Here is a 22,040-nt window from a genome sequence, read left to right as displayed (position 1 = left end):
ATATTCTGGTGACATTGTAAATATGTATGTTGAGAATACTGCTATAGTGTTGTTTTTACATAAACGTCAAAATCTACGTCTATGATACTCGGCGTTTCACTGAAGTTAGTAAGAAATTAACATCTAACCATTTGTTAGTTGTTCCAGAATAATTCAAAGAACGAAAAATTCTGAAATTCAAATACGTTTTTACAAGAGTATCATTTTTATTGACATATAAATCATGCCTCTTCATCGTTACACTCATGCGGTACTATGCAGAATTCCTCTTTCGCTTCGTACAAGAGGTGAGGTCACATTAGATGAAGCTAGAACGCAACATTTAGCACTAGCTCAACTTTTACGAGAACTCGACATTGATGTTGTTGAAATGCCACCGGATGAAAATTCACCGCTTTGCGTTTTCGTGGAAGATATCGCAGTGGTTTGTAATGGTATTGCGCTTATAGCGCGACCGAACGAACCATCGCGCCTAAAAGAGGTACGCATAATCAATTTTTATTCATTAACATACATTTTTTTAATTATATAGTTTTGTATTCCGCATTTAATAGTTCTTGACTTAAATATATTTCCACATTACTTGAAAAAATAAGATACGGGTTTGCAGTGAAAATTTACTTTATACATATCAAGTAATAGATATAAAATTTATAGTTTATAACATGGATAATTCTTTTAATTACATTTGTATTATAAACAATGTTTGTTAAACAATTACATTGTAATAAGTTATATCTTTATTATGCAATACTTCCAGCATATAAAGAACTAAAAAAATGATGATCTAATTTCAGATTGAGACAATTAGAGCAATTTTAAAGAAAGAGTTGGAGATTCCACTTATAGAAATAGCAGATAAAAATGCTCGCCTAGATGGAGGAGATGTATTATTTACTGGTACAATTTAATTTATCTTTAGTTTATAAGATATATTAACAAATATTTATTCAAATTAATCTTTTATTACAGGGCGTGAGTTTTTTGTTGGACTGTCTCACTACACGAATGAAGCAGGTGCAAGAGCAGTTGCAGCAGCTTTCCCAGAATATCCATGTGTACCTATTAAGGTCAGTTACTAAACATTTCACTTAATCTTTAACATATATATTGGTATTTGTTTTTTAACAATGTATTCAATTTATTTTTTAAACCTTTACACAAACTTCTAATGTTAATATATTACTTTGAAAATATACAAATTTGCATGTATTATTTAGTGAAATACTTACTAATCCTGTTAGTATGTAGTGTAATCAATGTTACTAATAACTATAATGTGTGACAGAGAAAATGTATATGTGTATTGTGATTGTTTGCTTTAGAGTTATATTTTTTCTCATGTTTTTAGTGTTTACACAACATCATATTGATTGATATAAACATCTTTATTATAGACTTAGAACTAAATAGTTGTAATTTTAACCCTCTATTTTTCTGAATTTGTGATAAATTTGTTATGTTTGTACTAACAAATGGTAACATATTTTCAACAAGTTTACTTGAATATTAAATAAATATGTTTACACCACATTTTACAGTTATAGACTATGTATAAATACACACACACAAACATTGGGTTCAAATATGATTGATTACAACAAAGTTTTGAGTTCAAGCAACTTAATGTTTTGGTGTTTATTTAAGGTGGGTGATGGTGGTGAAGAGGTGATAGTGGAGAGTCTTACCTCAGCCCCAATACAGGTTTGGGTGTACTAGACTGACTCTCTTTTGCATATTTCATTAAAAAAAAAGGACACTAGAAACACAAATTTGCACGATTCAATGAATTTATTTATACAAACATTTTTTATAATTAACTATTACAGATTTTAACAAAATGCTTTTAAAGAAAAAATGTCATACAGTATGCGAGCTATGGCTTTGTGCAATTCTGCACACAGGGCACACAAATATACAAAATTGTAATTCACTTTCGCACGTGAATACGTTATTTTTCTATTGCATAATATTAATAATATATTTTTCACGTCATAGAATTTTATAAAATACCGCTTCAATCGATTATTATAAAAAAGGATATATACTATTATATAAAAAATAAGGCTTATGTTTGTAGGAGTTAGTTCCCAACATCTTTATAATTGCCAAGTTTTAATGATCGATCGAAGTTCAGAATGAGTATTTTGATTGATTTTATTTGATTGTTTTTCGTATGCAATACTATACGAAATAGACAATATTATGTTCAGTACTTATAATTCCTTATTTCATGCATTGTGGATAAATGTTACAATACACTACAAATTATGCTTAAAATATTAATGAATTTATTTTACTGTAATAAAATATAATCATATGATAATGTATAATTACATTAAAATGTGTACAAAAAGAGACGAATGTTAAAAATTTGTGCATTATTGCATTTGTTAATACAATTTAAGACTAATTAAAATATAAAAATATATATCTCTGTATAATTATTGTTCACAGGTTGCTGAGTCTAAACGTCTTAAAGGCTTAGTTACAATGGCTGGCCCAGATATCATATGCGTGGGTGCTGGAAAAGAAGCACAGGAAGTACTGAAGGTACATTACTCTACTTTTCTGATCTGTTAATTTTATATTATAATTGCTTATATATTTGTATTATGTACAATCTAGAGAATTGAGAGGGAGGCAACTTACAGTTATCAAACATTAACTGTGCCTGAAGATGCTGCTGCCAATGTATTATATGTTAATGGAACATTGATTCATCGATCAGAGGATGAAATCCCGCAATCAAGTAAAGTCTTTGCAGAGAAAATTGAATTTCCAACCAGATCTTTACCTATGTCTGAATTAGCAAAGGTTAGTTCAGGTTTAACTTCTTGTTGTTTATTGGTACGTAGACCAAGACATATTCGCAGTATTTAAACCAAAAAGGATGATATACTTTAGCGAACATGTTGAGCCGTGAGCGGTATATACGCGAATCAAAAAATTCAGAGTTTGAATATTTCTAACAAGAAATATTACCATAATGCTGTGCGAAACCTGTAATACAGACGTAGCATTTACGTCGCTCTAAAACTTTAATGACTACTTCAATGAATAGAAAAGATTATTTTATAATTATTTTATTAAAGATTATTTTAATATAAAAGAGATTTTATAATTGAAAAGATTAATATATTTGATTTTAACATATTTACAGTAGAGGTAATATATTAATACTTTAATTATTTGTAGATTTATATTGCATATATGAAACTGATTTACATCTTGCCATTTTGCATAAAAAGATTATTATTGTTTTTAACATTTTTTAATTTTATTGTGGCAGCATTTATAGACATACAAATATTTTTGTATATTTCCATGAATTTAAACAGTTTCTACGTTTGTTTATTTTTTTTTATATTATATGCTTTAATAACGTGTTATCAATCATTACACATAATGAATTCATTATCAAAATGTAATAATTCATATTGCACAAAATTACTTTTTTATAAAGACACAAAATATATAAAAAAAAGTTGATTTGTAAATTATACGATTAAATCAAAATGAATTTTTAATATAGCACAAAACGAACAAAACCATAAAGTTAATAAGATATGACATTATACGTAGTTAATGTCTTCTACTTTTGATATTTTGCGTTATATAATTAAGAATTGATCATTAAAAATCAATTGTCAATATTCTGATATCCTTGAATGCATTTGCTACTAGTCTATAAAAAGTGTTCACCTAACTATTTGAATAGAGTTCTTCTATAATTCAATAATATTCTACAGAGTTAATGATATATAAAAGCACTGATAGTTAAGGGTTAATGTGCTGATTCACATTATAGCAAAGTTACACGATTAAGAGTCTACAAAACAGAAACAAATAAATTTCTGTATAATAATAGATTTCATATATACACAGTATATATTGAGATAAGCTTGAAATGTTTTTGCAAATTTACAATGTCTGTGAAGTATTAATACAATTTACAGTATGACGATGTAACGATTTTTCCTCATACTTTTAAGTCATGACAATATTTAAGTGATTTAAACATACCTTTATATCTATTGATATGAAGGCTTCACGTTCGAGCATTTCTTATATTTCCACAGTAATCATTTCTTTAACATGTAAATATATTAATTCTATGAATTTTGTCATTTGAAAATAGCTTTCGACAAATGTTTCACCATTTCTATTATTAGATTTAGTGCTATCCTATTATAATTCTTTTACAATTTTTGTCAAAATGTATAAGACTACGAAGCTGTAAACAAAATAAAAGTTAAATGCTAGACGTTAGTAGTCTGGTTCTTAGTTAATACCTTACCCGTGTGAATGATAATACATACATAAATATATATAATCGACAATAGCGTAATTAATAAAATAGTTGATTTATTCAAAAAATTTTTTCACAAAACATACGCAATATTTTGTACGAATGAACAATGTAACAGAGTATGTGTATTATATTCGAAATTTCAAATTTTGTACACCATTTTTTTTTTTGTTTTTAATACAAATACCGTATTTACCAATTTTAGCTTTGATGTTAGACGTAGGACTAGTATCTTTCTAGGAAATACCTATGATAAAAGAAGTTCATATTTGCTTATAATTAGTCAAAATATCTTCGTTAAAATCATTTTATTTAGGCTATAATGATTGTCGATGCAATGACTGATATTGAAAATATCTGCAATAGACTCTCATTATATCGCCACGCGTTATGAAATAAAATAAATTATTAAAACTAGTCATTATAATTTTGAACAATTATAAGCAAACATGCGGAACACTTTGTTTGAGGATTATACAAATTACGTATCTGGCATCGTTATTTATTTTAAGTATATCTAATACGGAAGCAATTACTCTTTTCTTTACATTTGGTGGTTCGAAATTTAGGAACGATTGGTATAGCAAACGTGTTATTAAAAAAATAATACAGTCTTGCTGCATTCCTTGTATTCGAATATATTGGTCCTTGGTAAACACGCATTCCTGGACAATTAACTCATTCAAACACGAGTCTTTTCACATAAAAAGACACTGATTATACTATAATTTATATTATATCACTTGCTGCTTTTTTATTATTCATTCATTCATTCACTTATTTGCGTGTCTATGATTAAGTCATCGATACGATTCAACTAATTTTAAAAACGACCGATTTCTTCGTATATAAATGTTCATGTCTTTATGAATAAAATGTTAAAACGGACGTATGATTTCCTCGGACAAGTAAAAATGGCGGCATATTGCGTGTTAGAATTTCTAACCAGGCCATGTAAAGAGGTGCTGATACAGCACCCTTTCTAGGCATTGGTAATGTCCTGAGAAATAAAATACAGTACAATTAATATTTCAGTAATTATAATATTAAACAATTCAATTTTGTTAACGAAATATCACTTACATGACAACTAAATTGGCTTCCATCGAGTTCTCAAGCAACAGTTCTCGCAAGCGTAGATGCCTGTTCGTCTTTTCCTTCATGGCGAGTAATTCAGACTCTTTAATTGCATCTGCAAGTAAAGGAAGTATTTTATTAAATTTTAACATATATTATAAATAATGAACTAATTATAATATTGTACTAGAGTAATTCCAATATTTATTATAAAAAATACCATCGTTTGTCGCTTTTGGATCTTCAGCCTGCTGAAAATGTTCTATCAACAAATTGAACAAGTTTTTCGTGCTCTCCTGTGCTGGTTTCGATATATCAGGTATAACTTTCAGCGCCGAATAATCTATCCGGAATTTCGATAAAAGACTTGCCATACTAAAAACACAAAAATCATAATATTATTATAACAATGATATTTGTATATCAATTTATTTCGAAACTCACTTTCTCTGTTCATATTCTAGTTCAGAGTTTTTATTTGCAAGAGCAAACACTCGTAATTTACTGTTCGACCAGTTGCGTCTTGTACTTATGATATAGGGTAACAAAAGAGTTAAGCCACCATCATCGTACAACCACCATACGTCGATGGTACCCTTTTTCTGTTTACGCTGGAATTTTGTTACAACGTTAAGTATATCCTTCGCTTCAGGTATGATAGTCTGCCGATTTTCGCGTTCTTCCGTTGGATTGGGATATTCGTTGATCGTTTTGGACCTCCTTGGCGCGGGACTACCAGGAATCGAAATGTCCGATGTACTACTGGCTGCATAAAAAAACACTCATGTATAACACAATTCTGAGGAATTTCTTATACAATATCTATTCGCAAAGAATTAGTGTCAAACCTTGACTGAGTTGCGAGAAACTTTGATTTCCTGGTAACGTAGATGGAATATTTTTCTTTTGCTCGTCATTGTCTCCTATGGTTGCGCTACAGTCCAAACCCTCGCTTATTCGGAGAAGCGCTACCGCTATGTGCATATCCAATGCTTTACTGCGGAAATAGATATATAATATCATTTTGACTTTTATAAAATAGGCAGTCAGAATCGAGTGATATATCAATGTTGGACTAGCTAGTAAACTTTAATTTTGAATTCTATTCCAAAACATCGTATGCATGACATTAACCTGGGTAATAATTACTAGCCTCATCTCAGAATTTACCCTGGTGTTTATTGTTGGGCATTGTCCTTTAATTTACAACGTATCTATCGAAACATTTCAAGATGCCATTTTGTGAACACTTCTATGTTCTTATTAGAACATTTATACCTAGGTACCCTAATTATAAGACCCCGGGAATACCAGTTAAATCTCAGGAATTCCCATCGTAAAACCTCGGGAATCCCAGTTATAAAACAATTATGGACATTTCACTTGGTAACGCAAGTATATATTTAAGAAAATATACCTTTGAACAAATACTTACTGCATTACGTTAAAGTACATATTCAATTTATCTCGTGGGCAAGTCGCCCAGTCTTGCTTGTAGCCCATTAACAAAATGTTGGGCCTCATTTTCCCTAAACCAGCAGCTTGCAACAGCGTGGTAGTACCGTCTTGAAAGTTTGCACCATCCACCACAGAATAAAATGCTTTGATCTTATTCGCTCTGAACCAGGAAGTACACTTCTCGATCATGGAATTTCGCGTCTTATATGATACTGGTGTCTGAAACATGAACATGAAAAATATGAATAAAAACAGGAAATAATTGCTACATGACTTTAGAGCTGTAAAAGCTAATTATAAGAAAGATCATATGAATAGAATTCATGCAACGTTTAACTCGTGTAGCTCATAAGTTTGGTAACGAAACTTTACCTCTATGACATGACCGCAAATAAATAAACTATTATTTTTGGTGATATGGTGTGCAAAATCAACGAGTGCTGATCTCGTACTCGGCATACCAGTGAGTACTAACAATTGAGGCCTATAATTTTTAACGTGTTCCTCGACTCTGTCCAGTTGTTGGACAGCAGTCAAGGCGTTATTGTACGTTTGAGCTTGTGTGGTAGAACCCCAATTTACGTCTGTAAAAGAATTTTAATTATTATGATGCTATTGAAAATAGAGAAATTATGAAATGTTACCTGGTTTCCGGTACGAGACTACTAAATAAAGTGCTAAGACTACGCTTAAAGTGATTAACGCCGTCCACCATGAGATCAAGAACATCACAGAAACGCAGAGTATAGCACCAGCGAGACTCAGCCACATGTTATAATACTAAAATGAAGAAGAGGTAGAATAAAAACATCGAATTGAAGTATAATTAAATATTGTGGGGTAGGGCCTTAAGGGCGACGTCGTCGATACTGGCGTCTCAAGATGTATTATACAGTATCACGACGTAACGAAATAATGAAAGAGTAGAGAGTCGATTATTAGAGGAGTTGTTCATATCGTTAAATATTATTTTGTCAAAATATAATTTATAACAATCAATAATAAAGTTTATAATGTTTCTCATTAGAAGTATTAAGTTAAAATTGCATTTTAATAAATTCAATAAACTTTCTTTAAATAATTACTATATTTGTAAGTTATAAGTAAGATAAGATTACCTTAAACGTTGGTCGCCAACCGATTGGTTTGGCCAGTGATGCATGAAAAGTGCTAAAATTAATAAGGGTGTAGGCGGCCAAAAAGAAGTTTGAGATCAAAGGAGCTATGGCATTCAATTCCCCTAAGACAGAATAAATATTCAATCAAATTTTTCAATACAGAAGAAATTATATTTAGTTAATAAATAAGGGTGCAATCTTTACCGATTAAAATGAAACCAACAGCGATCACGAAAGTGAGGAAATAACCACGAATCGGTTCTTTATCCTTTTCGCCGCTGAACCACGATATTCCAGGATACAATTCATCGAGGCAAAGTGCTTGAAATACTTTGGGCGCGGAAACTAACGACGCTAAAGCACTTGACAATGTGGCCGCGAAACATCCAGCGTAAATGAATGGACCGAACGCGGAAACCAATTCTATCACCTGAAAACAGTTAATTAATTATTTCTGTTTTGGTTATATTTATGTAGTACGACACAGATTTGAAGATGCGGATATTTGAGAAGATAGGAGGTTGAAGATTTGAGTATTTGGAGATTTAAGAGATTTGGGGATTTGGGATTTGGAAGAGTGAGAATTTGGGAATTTAAGACTCTGAGCATTTGGAAATTTGAGAGTTTAGAGATTTGGAGGATTGGGAGCTGAAAGAGTGGGAATTTGGGGATTTAAGACTCTGGGGATTTGGAAATTTGAGAATTTAGAGATTTGCAGCTTTGAGAGTTAGAAGAGTGAGAATTTGGGAATTTAAGACTCTGAGCATTTGGAAATTTGACAGTTTAGAGATTTGGAGGTTTGGGAGTTGAAAGAGTGGGAATTTGGGGATTTGGAAATTTGAGAATTTAGAGATTTGCAGCTTTGAGAGTTAGAAGAGCGAGAATTTGGAGATCTAAGACTCTGAGGATTTGGAAATTTGAAAATTTAGAGATTTGGAAATTTGGGACTTCAAAGAGTGAGAATTTGGAGATCTAAGACTCGAAGAGTCTTTGAATTTGAAGATTTAAAAATACAAAAATTTTAGGATTTGAACATTTCGAAGTCAGCAAATTTTCAACCACTCAAAGTCAAAGATAAAAAATACCTGAAAACTGTTGTGGCTACCATAAGGGCAGTTGCCCGTACAGTTGAATTTCGTGCCATACATGCTCCACGTTAATTGACTCGGATTCAAAAGATTATCGTCAGTAGCAATTGGGCTTTCAGCTGTTTGGTTCGTCACATTGAAGCTCGACAAAACGTTATATGAACTATTGTAAACGTTCCATAAGTCATTAACGTCGCCAGACGCGTCTCGTACGACTGTACCTCCTACCATAAATGCCATGAATATGTAAGAAATTGTTGTCAATAGAATTGCTAACAAAGTTCCCTTTGGAATGGCTGTTTGAGGATCCTACCGATAAAATGAAAATTATTAGCCTGGAATCTAAATATTTATCCATTTTATTTCTAACTATGAATTTTCGAGACATTAAATGTGTGAATATACTTAAAATTCAAAATTTAAATATAAAGGGCTTTGAAGTACCTCGAATCGATTTAAACCTAGTATTTCATGATTTAATAGAATTTCAGAAAATTTAAGATTGTCGAGGGCAGGGTTCAGATACGATTCGAAACACTTCATGGTTCAGTTGTTTTTTCAAGACAGAATGTACAACGCAAAATTGTGAAGAAATTAAAGAATATCGAAGTAACAAATTATTGTTAAAATTAAGTAACACTATGACTTAACGATTAAAGTATTAAGAAATATTCCCTGTAGACGAAAGGACTAAATCACCTTCAAATCACCGGATATATTCGCACCTGCCAGGATACCTGTTGCTGCTGGGAAAAAGATAGCCAAGACTGAAAAAAAATTATGTTCCATCCCTTCGCTGTATCTGTAGTCCGGATGAAAGTTTTCCATGAACAGATCAGCTGTGAACATAAAATAAATCGTAAATCGAAAAGTTTGGAGCTCTTGGAATTTTAGACAGAAACAGACTCGTGTAAACGCGTCATGAATTTTAATCTTCCGTCTAGCTCAAGCATGGTCAAACGCTCGTCGACAATTACACAATTTATCTTTGTGAATGTACTCATATTATAAAAATTTACCATTGTATCCCATAAATCCTTTAGCTCTCTCCAAATCGTCTTTGGGTCCAATAAAAGTGCCAATCATAAAATCAGCGATGGCCAACAGCAAAATAACAAGTAAACCAATCTGAGCCTTCGCTTCCCATTCCAAACCGATCATCACGATTAAGAGCAACAGAACTACCGTAATACAACCTGTACCAAACAAACCATTGAAAATATCTTAACAAAATATCTTTCGTTAATTTCTACGAACCTATGATCCTGATATCCGTGTTATCACAATCGACGATGCAAACTCCGTTCGATTTCAAACAGTCTACCATACTTTCACAAAATCCAACAACGTACATAGAGCACGCGACCGCGTTCGCTAAAGAAAATATGAGTCCTATTGCTCCTCCGAATTCTGGACCCAGTGATCTGGAGATCATGTAATATGTACCACCTGCGAAAAATGTTTAATCTTATCGAATTGACAATATCTAATAGACAAAAACAGTGAAGTTATTAGTTCAGAACGAATTAATCGATTCATGTATATGTGACCAGGATCCTGAACTGGTAACACAAGTATCTCAAGTTTCAATTCATGAATTTATGCAAGATCTGTTTGTGTAGATATATGTAGATATGAATTACATGCGTTCATGTGAACACATATACACAGAATTATGTATTTGCACAATTACGTGTATGCAAATCACATGTAATCGTATGAATACCAGTACCTGCATGCAAATATTAAAAGACAAAAATATAAGAATTTGTTGAATTTTAGTATCGCAAATAATAAGTGAATTGTACAATTGCCTGCTTCTAATGAAATGAACAAACAGATGAAGAAATAGTTGTGAGTTAATCAACAATTTTTTTAACAAATTCAACTAGACTTTATACAATTTTGCTACATGTGAATATTCACGTTTTTTGATAGATCGAAACGTCGCTAAATATTTCAGCAAGCTCTTTAATTACTGTTAGCGTTTTCCAATATTATATAATCTGTTGAAAATCATAATCACCAGTCTAACCGTGTTATAATCGACGACAACTGTTACTCACCTCCTTTAATAAGCCCGTTCGTGCTAATCGCCGACATCGATAACGATGTAATAGTGGTCACAACTGTCGTCGTTAGAATCAATAAAATAGCTTGTCCTGAAAGCATGAAGTAAATGATTTAGTATACTTGATCGAAACATTTCGATGTTTTATTAATTACCTATCCCAGCTTGTGCCACGACCCAAGAGAGTCGTAGGAATAACATCACCCCCCAAATATTGAGTAGACATCTTAACAACACTCCTTGAATCCATCCGAATTTCACTCCGGTTGTGGGTGGCTTCACGTGGGCTATCGGCAAAATGTGCGAACCTGAACTCTGAGAGAAAAAAATGAAATATTAAAATATGGACATTTGCAGATTTAGAAGTTTGAGACTTTAGGAATTTAGGGATTTTGAACATTTGATCGTTAAAATATGGACATTTATAGATTTAGAAGTTTGAGAATTTGTGAATTTTTTGGATTTAGAAATTTGGGAACTTGGTCGTTGGAATATGGACATTTATAGATTTGAAAGTTTGAAAATGTGAGAATTTATGGACTTAGGCATTTGAGAATTTGGGGATTTGAAAATTTGAAGGTTCAGAAATTTAAATACAGAAATTTGAAATTCAAAGCACCAAGAACTTCAACTTTGATAAATTCAAAAACATAGAAATTCCTAAGTTTCAAGGAACGCGTAACACTTGATCACACAACATGCATTAGCATAACGTTTGATCATACAACATTTGATCATTAAGCCGCAATATACCGTTTGATCATGCAATGATTACAAACATTTCGGTCCACGCTCCTCCAAATAACAGGTAGACGCAGAATTTGTAGAATTAGAGATCGCAATAGACCCGTAGATCTCTGTACGTGAACGTTACGCGTAGATTGAGATTTAGAGGTGGTTATCGGCATTGAAGGTGATTCGTCTAGAGGAAGGGTCGCCAGTCGACCAATGAAGACTAACGATTTACGTAACAATGCCTCACATGCCGTGCATTACACGTCGCCCAATGTTGAAAGACTTTTTAGAAATTCAGTATTCGAGATCATGGAAATCATACTGGTATACCTTCCTCGAATCTAAAACTATGTCTGCGCAATTTCCACTCTCACGACAGGATTAAAACAAACACCCATGTAAAAACATTCAGCGAAAATATTTGTACGAAATTGAAACAATCGTGAAGAATAGTTCTGATAGAACGATGAAATATTTTCAAGGTTCGAGGTATCTAAACAAAGCCGAGTGAACTAGTTTCGATTTCTAAACACGCATGAATCTGGCCAAACAAACGTTCATCGAAACCTTATAAACGAACAACTGGGTAAACAATAATAGGATTATGCTCCATCAAATGTGGCGAGGTGAGAAGGGTACATCATGGGTTTTCGGTTTATTGCTGGAGATTGATCAGCATTATGGGGAATCCGTTCTCTTCGGTGAAGAAACTTGAATCAGCGAACAATTTGTTCCGAGACACGAACATTCTCAACTGCCTTATAGTTCTCGACGATTATTTCATCCCATTATTTCCCGTTACATCCTCGAATATCGTGTCTTGGACTATAATTGCGAAATTATTCTTACACGTGCTCGCGGATAATTTTGCTGAAACGAGTTTCGAATTTCTTAGGACGATGTATCGTTAGGTGTATGATATAAATTATACTTAACATTTATGTTGATCTAATTTAGCAGATGTGTAGATTGTCTTTGTTGTGGAAAGAGAATATTCTTTTTAAAGTTGTACTTCCATCATTTAATTATAATATAATATAATTTCTACTACAACTAGACAATTGGGAAGAATTCACAAGGTGAACTCTTCAGAAATGGTTTTTTAAAATTACAGGATAAATTACTTAGTTTACATAATAAATTATAATGTGTACTAATGAATGTTTCACTCATCTTGAACCTGATATAAATAAATTTTTACAGAATTTATAATATACAAAAGTAGCGATGATATCCACATATGTTACCTTTGATATACATGTACCAACTTCGATACATATAAAAACGAACATATGTACACATATCCTTGAAATCAGTCAGATATAAATATTCATCCAACATAGTATAACTATATACAACTAAAAAGATGTTAAATTTTAATTAAAAGCAGTTATAACTGAAAACAGTTATAGTGTTAAAACGTGGTTTTTGGACTAATACCGTCCTTGAACTCATCGATTCAATTGCAGACTGCAACGAGGACAAACGAGCTCTCTCTCGCTCAGGAAGAAGAATTTTGTTCATTATTACGGATCATAAACTCGATGTACTCACGTGCGTAAGTGCACGCGACGTGTACAAGTGAGTTACGAGCTTGTACCGTCGAAAGAACAGAACGACAATGAAAAGAATATGTACTTCTACAACGTTACATATACTCCTTCGTATCAACACGCTCGTGCAATGCGCGGTATAATAGTCAAATAATAACGAACGCTTATCCCTCGACCCGTAATGTATTCGGAGCACGCGTTTTACTGGTCCTATGGACGCTGTTATTAAGCGGTGTGTGTTGTACGATTCGAATTCGTGAATGATATTTCAATTTTCTCTTACAATTTATTTTTGGTGATGTTCTATTTATCTTTTGTTCGGTCTGCATTTCGTTTGATTTCGGCTGAAGTTTTTTTGCTGGGAGGGATATGTACAGTAGACTTTCGTTATATTGACACGTATGCAGCAGGAGAGGTAGGTGGAGATAGTTGGAGATAATATGGAGAGCTTTGGAAGTTTGCAAGTTTGTAAATTTGAAAATTTGGGGGAGAACAGGTTTGAAGTTTTGGAAGCTTGTGGATTGAACATTTGAAGGTTTGAGGGTTGACAGATTGTAAATTTGAAAATTTAAAGGTTTGACAGTTTGAAGGTTTGAATGTTTGAAAGATTGTAAATTTAAAAATTTGAAGGTTTGAAGATTAAAAAGTTTGAATGTTTGAAAGACTAAATTTGAAAATTTGAAGCTTGAAAATTTCTCACTCCAAATTCTTAAAAATTCCAAATTGATAATTCAACAAATTTCAAACTAAGAAAATTTCTCAAAGTTCAATATCTATATTCCAATATTTCTTAGTTTCAAAATTTAATAATTTGCAATAGTATCCAGCAATTTCAGTAGCGCTCTACGCAGTTAGACAAAGATACTAATTTCTGGAATAAATACTTCAAGCAACCGTGCATTGCGCAGTAGACGAGGCATGCTTGCGGCATTTACGATCACTTCAAGCGTTTAATTGTTCGGTCAAACGTGGGGGGTCTTTTAAACCCGCTGGAAACCATAAATTCTTGCATCTTCAAATCATGAACGTTTCCAAGATTCGCGTAGAAACCATTATCAATCGTTGCAAAAGAGTCGTTAATTACCTTCGACGATTCGAAAGATTAATGTTAGCTCACGATCAACATTTCCTAAATAAAACTCACAATTTTTAACATTCGCAGAGATCAATTTTATCGTCGTAAAATATCCGTTGCTAATTAAATTTACACCGATACTAAGAATAAAGATTCGCGCATTTCAAAGGTTTGCAATTAAAATCGTAAACCACGAATTGCTAATTAGTTTCTTCTCGCTCGGACCAAAGTGCCCGGTATTTTTATCGTGTCTAGACGTTATCAGTTTTCATTTATCGAGGATAACGAAATTCATGAGTTGACAAACGGTACAGGTCCAAAATTAGCAATTTTACACTTGGTACGCAAATAGATGGGAAAAAATACATTCTGGAATTAACAAATGCTATCTTGTTTTTGACAATACTTTCAGATTAACGAGTACAAAAAATTATCTATCTGTTTTGGTTTTGTATTCAACAGTCGTAAACTCAAAGTAAAGTCAAAGTACGAAAGTTGACATGTGACGTTGGTAGTCTTGAATTTTATTAGTCTATAATTTTATGGATGAATTTGTCATTGCAATCTCCCAGTTCATAATTAACAAACTAAACTAATAAATGCTTATACAGATTCAATGAAGAAAAATGATTTTAAATATGAACACACGTTTTGCAAGTAGTGCAAACAGAAATATAGTCCGTCCTATACGAAGCAACAGAAGCTAATATTGAGATCATTCAGGTATCTTTGACGAGTAATAAAATGATTGGTAATATTATAGTTTAAATTCGTTCAGCTTTAAATGAAATTTATGAAGCGTTATGAAGAATCGTTTGTAGATTCAATAGAATTGCATCCAAAACTTCAAGTTGAATCGCTGCTCTGTGTCAAGAGCAATCTGGATGATGGATTTAAGCTGTTAGGATAGTTGCGAGGTATATCGTATTTCGTAGCAATCTGTTCAGAGAGTTGTAATTTAGCTAAACTCGTCGTGAAACTTTGGTAAGTGAAACCGTGAAAATGTTTTGTAGTTTTGTGTCTTGCAGCTGTAATCGATCGTAGTTATAATTAATCGTACTTGTAATCAATCGTAATTATAATCAATCGTAGACTCTAAACAAAAAAGACTAAAATTCAATGTTACATTGCTGCATTATTTTAGAGAAGTGTGAATCTCCCAAGTCGAAATATTTGCAATGTAAATTCACCTGTTTCCATTAATTTTTTATTTCCTATGTTTTAAACGGTTTCTTCCGACATTACGTGTTCCTAAAATACACACATGAAAAACCTAATAAGCAAATTTTCAACGTAATAGCCGTGTTTGCATAATATGCTGGACAAACAATTTTTTTGTAATTAACCTTAACAAAATTGTCTGGAAAACTTGATGGAATAGGACTCTTTCGTAATGGTGATTTCAGTGAAGGAACGATTAGTTATTACGATTCTTGCTTTATCTTATGGGAACGGACGATTAATCACGGACAAGAATTCCTTTATTGTTCCCTACATTTATCACCGGTATAAAAAAGCACAGAGAAAACTAATTCATGCACGATTACAATTATAATGAATTAATACATATGAATAAGTATTAGGTAATAGGTAATCTTATCTGTTTTCGCTCACAAGATGTTAGATATCCGCAAAGCTGTAAAATGCAGATTAGATCTCCTCGATACATTGTATATTATCGTGATACATTCTAATTATTCAGAGAACCGGTATCGACGTTATCCAACATGGTATTTCTAAGTATGAATTCTAATTAAATGGCACTCAATCATAGTCAATATGTCACTCTATATGAACGCGATCGAAGAATAAATTAGAAACTATTCAAAGGTGTCAATAAAATATGTTTTGCACGTCAGAATCCGTTTAAATACGAAAGCAAATTTTAGCACTTTTATCGTGTTTAAGTATCGCTTATTACTTCATTGCCTGAAATATGTATGGCGGTCTAATAATAAAAAGGCGAGCCTTCAATATTAGCTTTTGATAAATCCACCTTCAGCACTGTCTACAGAGTTTTTGGACCCGGAGACCCGATTTGAAACTTGAAAATTTTTACCTCTGAAAATATCTGGTTACAGGTTTGAAGTTTCAGAAGTTTGTGTATTTGAAAATTTGAATGTTTGAAAGTTTCAAAGTTTCAAAGTTTGAAGGTTTGAAAGTTTCAAGGTTTAGAGGTTTGAAAGTTTGAAAGAGTGTAAATTTGAAAATTTTAAGATTTGAGAGTTTGAAAGTGTCAAGGTTTGAAAATTTGAAAATTTTAAGGTTTGGGAGTTTGAAGATTTGAAAGTTTGAAGGTTTGAAAGTTTGAAAGTTTGAAAGTTTGAAAGTTTGAAAGTTTGAAGGTTTGAAGACTTGAAAGTTGGAAAATTTGTGCCTTTGAAAATATTTAAATCCGAAAATTGATGACTTAAAAAATTTCCAAGTTTCCAAGAAAGGAAGCTAATTCCAAGTTTGACAACTTAGGAGTCGAAACTTTCAAAATTTGAAAATTTCTGCCTTTGAAAATATCTGAATCCGAAAAGTGACTTGAAAAATTTCTAAAAATTTCAAGAAAAGAATCTAATAAATTTGAAAATGTAAATACAAGATCTTCCAAAAGCAGATCCTAGGGCAAGTGCCTATTATATCCAACACCGCGTTCCCGGTTCCGATAAACCGTACAGGAAAAACAAAACCGTTACTTCCTCCGCATAACGTTTCTCGCATTACACTAACATATTAAAATCGTTGATACAATGTCTATATAACCTCCATTTTTATCTTTTTTATCTTGATATTTTTCTTGCCAATGCAATTTCATGCCATAACTCTTTGTTGATTCTGTGCTTACAGAATTGTGTAATCATTGAACTTTATAATCGCAATCACTGTTGGAATCATTTATGAATACATTGACAAAGAGAAATCGTGAATTAATCGTGACGCGTTAATGAGTAACGTTCGTCGCAGGAAACGCGTTTGATTCCGTGTACAATTACTGGCGATTGTACGATTACGTTTACTATGCTCGTTTAATTTTAGATCGGAATAGCTGACGAGAGGGTCGTAGATAAGGGACCACTGGCTAAGAAAATGGGTGAATGTCAATGTACACGATGCATCATCGGTCTCGTGCACGGACAAATTGTAAGCGACATTTCTGCATACGAGTGCTACAACGAGAGAATAGGGCTGTAAAATTTCGAATTATTATACCAAGGCTCCTCGAATATTTATGGCCTGCCTGTTGAATTACATTTTTATTTAATTGCTACTTTATCTTCTGAAGTCACAAAGTTTTTACATTTCAAAGTCAACATTTAACGTGATACCAATGAGTTTACACTCTGAGAATATTAGAGTTAATATTCGGCTAATTTGGATTATTCGTATAATTCGAATATTCAGAGTATTGAAAGGATTGTATCGAATATTTCTAATATTTTAACATTCGGTAATTTGAATTCAAGTTTCAATATTAGGAGTTTAAATATTTAAGTTTTAATATTGAAAGTTTGCACATTTCAATTTGAATATTCAAAGCCTGCATTCTTCAATTTAAATATATCGAAAGTTTGCATATTACAATTTGAATATTGAAATGTATCTCTATATTACATATCAAATATTGGAAGTATTAGAAGTTTACATATCTAGGTTTGAGCATTGAAAGTTTGCACATTACAATTTGAATATCAAAGTGTATCTCGATATCACATGTTAAATATTCGAATAAAAATTTGAGTTCTATCATTCGAATACATCGAACACCCAAGCGAGAAACGCTGCCGTGTTCGGTTCATTCCGGTATGATTTTTTCATTTAAGTTGTCCCACCCTACAAGCTCTTAAACAAGCATTAATTCAGTCTTAAAATAGACAATCTTGCAATTGCTTAACTCTCAGTTGAGGTTCACTTGATAATGGGCCACAAATAAAAAAAAACTCTGAAACCCTATAAGTAGGTTATGCTTTACTTAATTCACGTATTTTCCTCGAAGACGTTTGACCAACTATAGGAATCCTCTTTTTAGAATTTTTATTGAACTCTGGACGAACCTTGAAGGATTCCTATTTCATGAAATTCCATTAGATGAAGTGTTGATTCCGGCTTTATTTTCGAACTGTGGAACTCTCGGTTTCACAATTACACTTTAGGACTTTAAGAGACATTCTAGACTTTGGTATTTTAAAATTCTGGAATTTTAGGAATTTTACGATTTTGAGAATTTGAGACTTCTACACTTTCAAATTTCAGCAATGAGAGACTTTGAAAATTTGGAATTCTCTTAATTGTAGATATAGGACCCATAAAGTTTAGGTAACCCTCTGAACTCAAGGATAAAAGATTGCTAAGCAAACACTCCGCCATTAATTTCAGGGTTAAACTCCTATCTTCAGCTTCTAAGTACTCTTATTAAAAAAAAACCAACAAGAAACTTTGATAATTTACCCCAAATGCTATCAAAGTGAAGCTACCAAAATATTCTACCGCATGCTTAAAAATTTTCATCCGTAGAACTACGATATAACACGTATCGCACGAACTATAATGAATATGCTACGCATTATAAAACAAAAGGAATAACGGTACTATTAATAGTCAAGTATCATCATTCTTACCTTGTTAAGCAGAGTGGGATTGTGAAGCTCGTCCAAAGATGGTCTATGAGCAGCCTGAATACTCATGATGTTCCTGTAATTGTCCAGCCTGGGTAGAGCCTCTCTGGTCATGTGCCTGAGGGACTTTTTGGTCTCCTGTTCGCCAAGAAGGCTGGCACGTCCTTCGAGACTGTCGACTCGATTCACGTGGAACCTGGTTCTTCTCAATGGATTCAATTCCACCGTCTCGGAATCGGTATCACCGTTTAATCCGTTTTCGTGTGCCATTTTTCTCTCGCACCGCAAGACTCTGTCGGTTCAGTTATCGAAGTTGGGATATGTCACGTTCGAAGCTCAATTACAGAGCAAAATCCGTTAATTCCTTCGTTTTGTAATCGAAGTTCTCTGTTAACAATCTGTTGTACAATCGAACGTATTAATCTCACTGAACTTCGGATTTAGGATTTATCTTTACGGGGAATTCGGTACAGAAATAAACATTTTGATCAATATTTTAACGAGAATTATTTTATGGAAAATTGTATGGTTATGTACATCTTAACCATGGTATGGATATGTACTTAATTTTTGATAAGGCAAACAGTAAAATAATGAAAAGTGGAAAGATTAACAGGAAGTTAGGTCTTAAAAGAGGATCGCCACCCGATGCCCTTGATTCTCGAGTTACAATTAGTTAACAACTGTCGCGTAGGCTTGGCAATTATGAAATTACCCTTGTTTACAACACTCCACACATAATTACTGTTTCTCGACGGGTTAATGCATGGATGTTCTAGTTAGCGAATTAATCGTTTGTAACGTTGTAAAAATCATACTGTGGGCTGATCTTTGAAACTTTGTCTACTTTGAAACGATTTAGATTATCGTGATTTTTCGATACTTATTCAAGCTAATCCTTTTTTCTTTCGAACTCTGATTTGTCGAGAGATCCTGTGTAACTACCTGTTGGAAGAATTGATCTATGTTGCGAGATTAAAAATATTTTAACAGTGAAACGGTTCAAAGTTGCATAAAGTTCCATGCGCAGTAGTTGCTTAATATCTTATCAATAATAGAGATGATTCAAATAATGACTCTGAACGAATGCAATTTTAATACAAATTCTTTTTGAAAATATTTTCAACGTATCAAGAAAAATAAAAAACTGTTAAGCGAACCGAATCCATAAACCAATTACGTGTCATAGAAGTTACCTCCGGAGTGTAATAATTTCAAGTTAATTGGCCATTTAGTGTCACGAATTGCTATTTTAAATTGTACTGAATACATTGTAACACTCGAATTGAAGAAAATTATATCATTTGTTCAATTTCAAGGGCCTCTAATATCACCGTGTTGTTTGAAACAAAATTAGTGTCTTAGTATCTTATGATCAATAATGAATTCATGCAATATGAACATTTTTGTTATATGAATTCAAGTAATATGAATATGATTACTGACCGATTTAAATAAGATTTTCGAAATTGAAGCAATATAATAGTTCGCGTAAATTGCATGCCGTTCATTCATGAAAAGAACGTAGTGAAACACCGCTGACGAACCCTAACAATTTCCAATTTCTCAACACTAAATTATTCTATCGTTCGAATCGCGAACGCACAAAAGAATTATTTTTACAATTTTCGTCACTTTTCAAATATTATCTTACATCTCAGAAAGATAATAACAGAAAGGATTCAGTGGAGTTTCAGGGGTGATTATTCTAGACGAGGGGTTGTGAGCCCTGTTAGAAAAAAATTGTGAAGAGGGTTTCTACATTCCTTCCACTCAATGATTACAGCCCTATCATTAAAAGTTTTAATTGCTAAATTTTTAATTTGGATCATACAGCGAACTACACCTCTGTCACCCCTGTCACACCCTCCCAAAAAAAATCGGTTCACGAGACTAAATTACAACGTATTATCAGTTTGAGAAGTGTAGTTAATTGCATATTGAAGAGATATACAATTATTCTTGCCTTGACAATCTAAAGGCGAAGGAGGAGAAAGTTTGAAAGAAACCGAGCCGGCTCCGTGCCGGTCCACCCTTCAAATAAATTCGAACGTTTCTTTTGAATCACACGAGGGTAAAAGACCGGTGTTTCTTTGAACAGAAAATCGGTCGCAGAAGAAATGGAGATATGCGTCTCGGCCTTCACCTTCTTTCTCAGCCACGTAAAAGGGAGCTCGAATGGAATAGAGTGTCTGTCAGGTATCCAATCCCCCCATAACCTCACTCCATGAATATTCACGCTTGGGGCCGTTACATCTGTCCACAAAATATATCCGACCAGTTTAACATTCGGTGCTTTTCGTGAATGAAGTCGACTGCATCTCGGGCAACATGGAACGAAGCCGGCGCCTTCTCAGCTTGTTTCCGGACACGATCTCCGTTTGAAATTCTTTTCTCACTGAATTTTAGGCTGTTGGGAAACTCGCTTGTATTAGAAGCGTACACTAATTCTATGCGTTTGATCAAACACGTGCCGCCTCTGTCATACGTACTCGTGGGATTTTAAAGACTCGCTAACTCCTCGACGCGTCCGACCGTCACAAAATCCCGATTACTACTGACTGAACGTCGCACAATTCCCCTTTACTAGCCCTACCCGCCACCGCGTACCCGACCTGCACACAAATGCACCCGTAGTAACGATGCGCCACTATGTGCAACGGTGCATGCGTGCACACAGACACCTCGATTCATGGCACACGCGTTACCGTTACCGCGCGCACGCACTTTTTAAGGGGCGTTTCGATTAGGCGAACTATTTTCTTACTTGCACGACATTTATTTCTGCTACTACAATTGTGCGAATTCAACCACATATTGAAAAATAACTTTTAAACTTCTTTCAGCCAAATTATTTTATCTTCAACATGGAAGTTTATTTTGTTTGAAATTAAATCTTCAAGTGATTTTTTGTTTGATTTAATTAATCCCTCTAAGATAATCCGTTATTTT

General features: G+C 33.1%; 2 protein-coding genes across 2 annotated transcripts; one reads left to right on the top strand and one right to left on the bottom strand.

Annotated features, from left to right (window-relative positions):
* The first annotated feature begins 75 nt into the window (after positions 1–75).
* LOC100877531 (N(G),N(G)-dimethylarginine dimethylaminohydrolase 1) lies at positions 76–4,272 on the top strand. The gene is made up of 5 exons (XM_003700721.3): positions 76–481; positions 798–900; positions 973–1,070; positions 2,458–2,553; positions 2,629–4,272. Exons 1-5 carry the CDS (start codon positions 224–226, stop codon positions 2,881–2,883), a joined length of 810 nt encoding a protein of 269 aa, XP_003700769.1. The 5' UTR covers positions 76–223; the 3' UTR covers positions 2,884–4,272.
* Positions 4,273–4,348: 76 nt separating this feature from the next.
* On the bottom strand, positions 4,349–21,722 carry Ncc69 (sodium chloride cotransporter 69). Its single transcript, XM_076537101.1, has 18 exons — positions 21,235–21,722; positions 19,092–19,486; positions 11,280–11,439; positions 11,120–11,215; positions 10,311–10,502; positions 10,073–10,249; positions 9,753–9,892; positions 9,051–9,362; positions 8,170–8,395; positions 7,966–8,087; positions 7,492–7,627; positions 7,220–7,431; positions 6,825–7,066; positions 6,238–6,386; positions 5,834–6,155; positions 5,610–5,764; positions 5,396–5,504; positions 4,349–5,312 (listed from the first exon to the last, which is right to left on the bottom strand). Exons 2-18 carry the CDS (start codon positions 19,356–19,358, stop codon positions 5,177–5,179), a joined length of 3,153 nt encoding a protein of 1,050 aa, XP_076393216.1. The 5' UTR covers positions 19,359–19,486; positions 21,235–21,722; the 3' UTR covers positions 4,349–5,176.
* Between the last annotated feature and the right edge of the window lie 318 nt (positions 21,723–22,040).

The sequence above is a fragment of the Megachile rotundata genome, chromosome 1 (assembly GCF_050947335.1).
Source record: "Megachile rotundata isolate GNS110a chromosome 1, iyMegRotu1, whole genome shotgun sequence".
In the NCBI taxonomy this organism is placed as follows: domain Eukaryota; kingdom Metazoa; phylum Arthropoda; class Insecta; order Hymenoptera; family Megachilidae; genus Megachile; species Megachile rotundata.
The sequence above is the reverse complement of the archived record's forward strand: the minus strand, read 5'-3'. Positions and strand labels throughout refer to the sequence as shown.

What these genes read in the sequence shown, in the direction of transcription:
- LOC100877531 (XM_003700721.3), top strand. Translation starts at nt 224, where the DNA reads ATGCCTCTTCATCGTTACACTCATGCGGTACTATGCAGAATTCCTCTT. An exon ending in AGGAGATGTATTATTTACTG is followed by an intron (nt 901 to 972) that starts GTACAATTTAAT and finishes CTTTTATTACAG; the next exon opens with GGCGTGAGTTTTTTGTTGGA. An exon ending in AAGCACAGGAAGTACTGAAG is followed by an intron (nt 2,554 to 2,628) that starts GTACATTACTCT and finishes TGTACAATCTAG; the next exon opens with AGAATTGAGAGGGAGGCAAC.
- Ncc69 (XM_076537101.1), bottom strand. Translation starts at nt 19,358, where the DNA reads ATGGCACACGAAAACGGATTAAACGGTGATACCGATTCCGAGACGGTG. An exon ending in CTAGAATATGAACAGAGAAA is followed by an intron (nt 5,765 to 5,833) that starts GTGAGTTTCGAA and finishes TTGTGTTTTTAG; the next exon opens with TATGGCAAGTCTTTTATCGA. An exon ending in GAAGCCAATTTAGTTGTCAT is followed by an intron (nt 5,313 to 5,395) that starts GTAAGTGATATT and finishes TTTATTTCTCAG; the next exon opens with GACATTACCAATGCCTAGAA.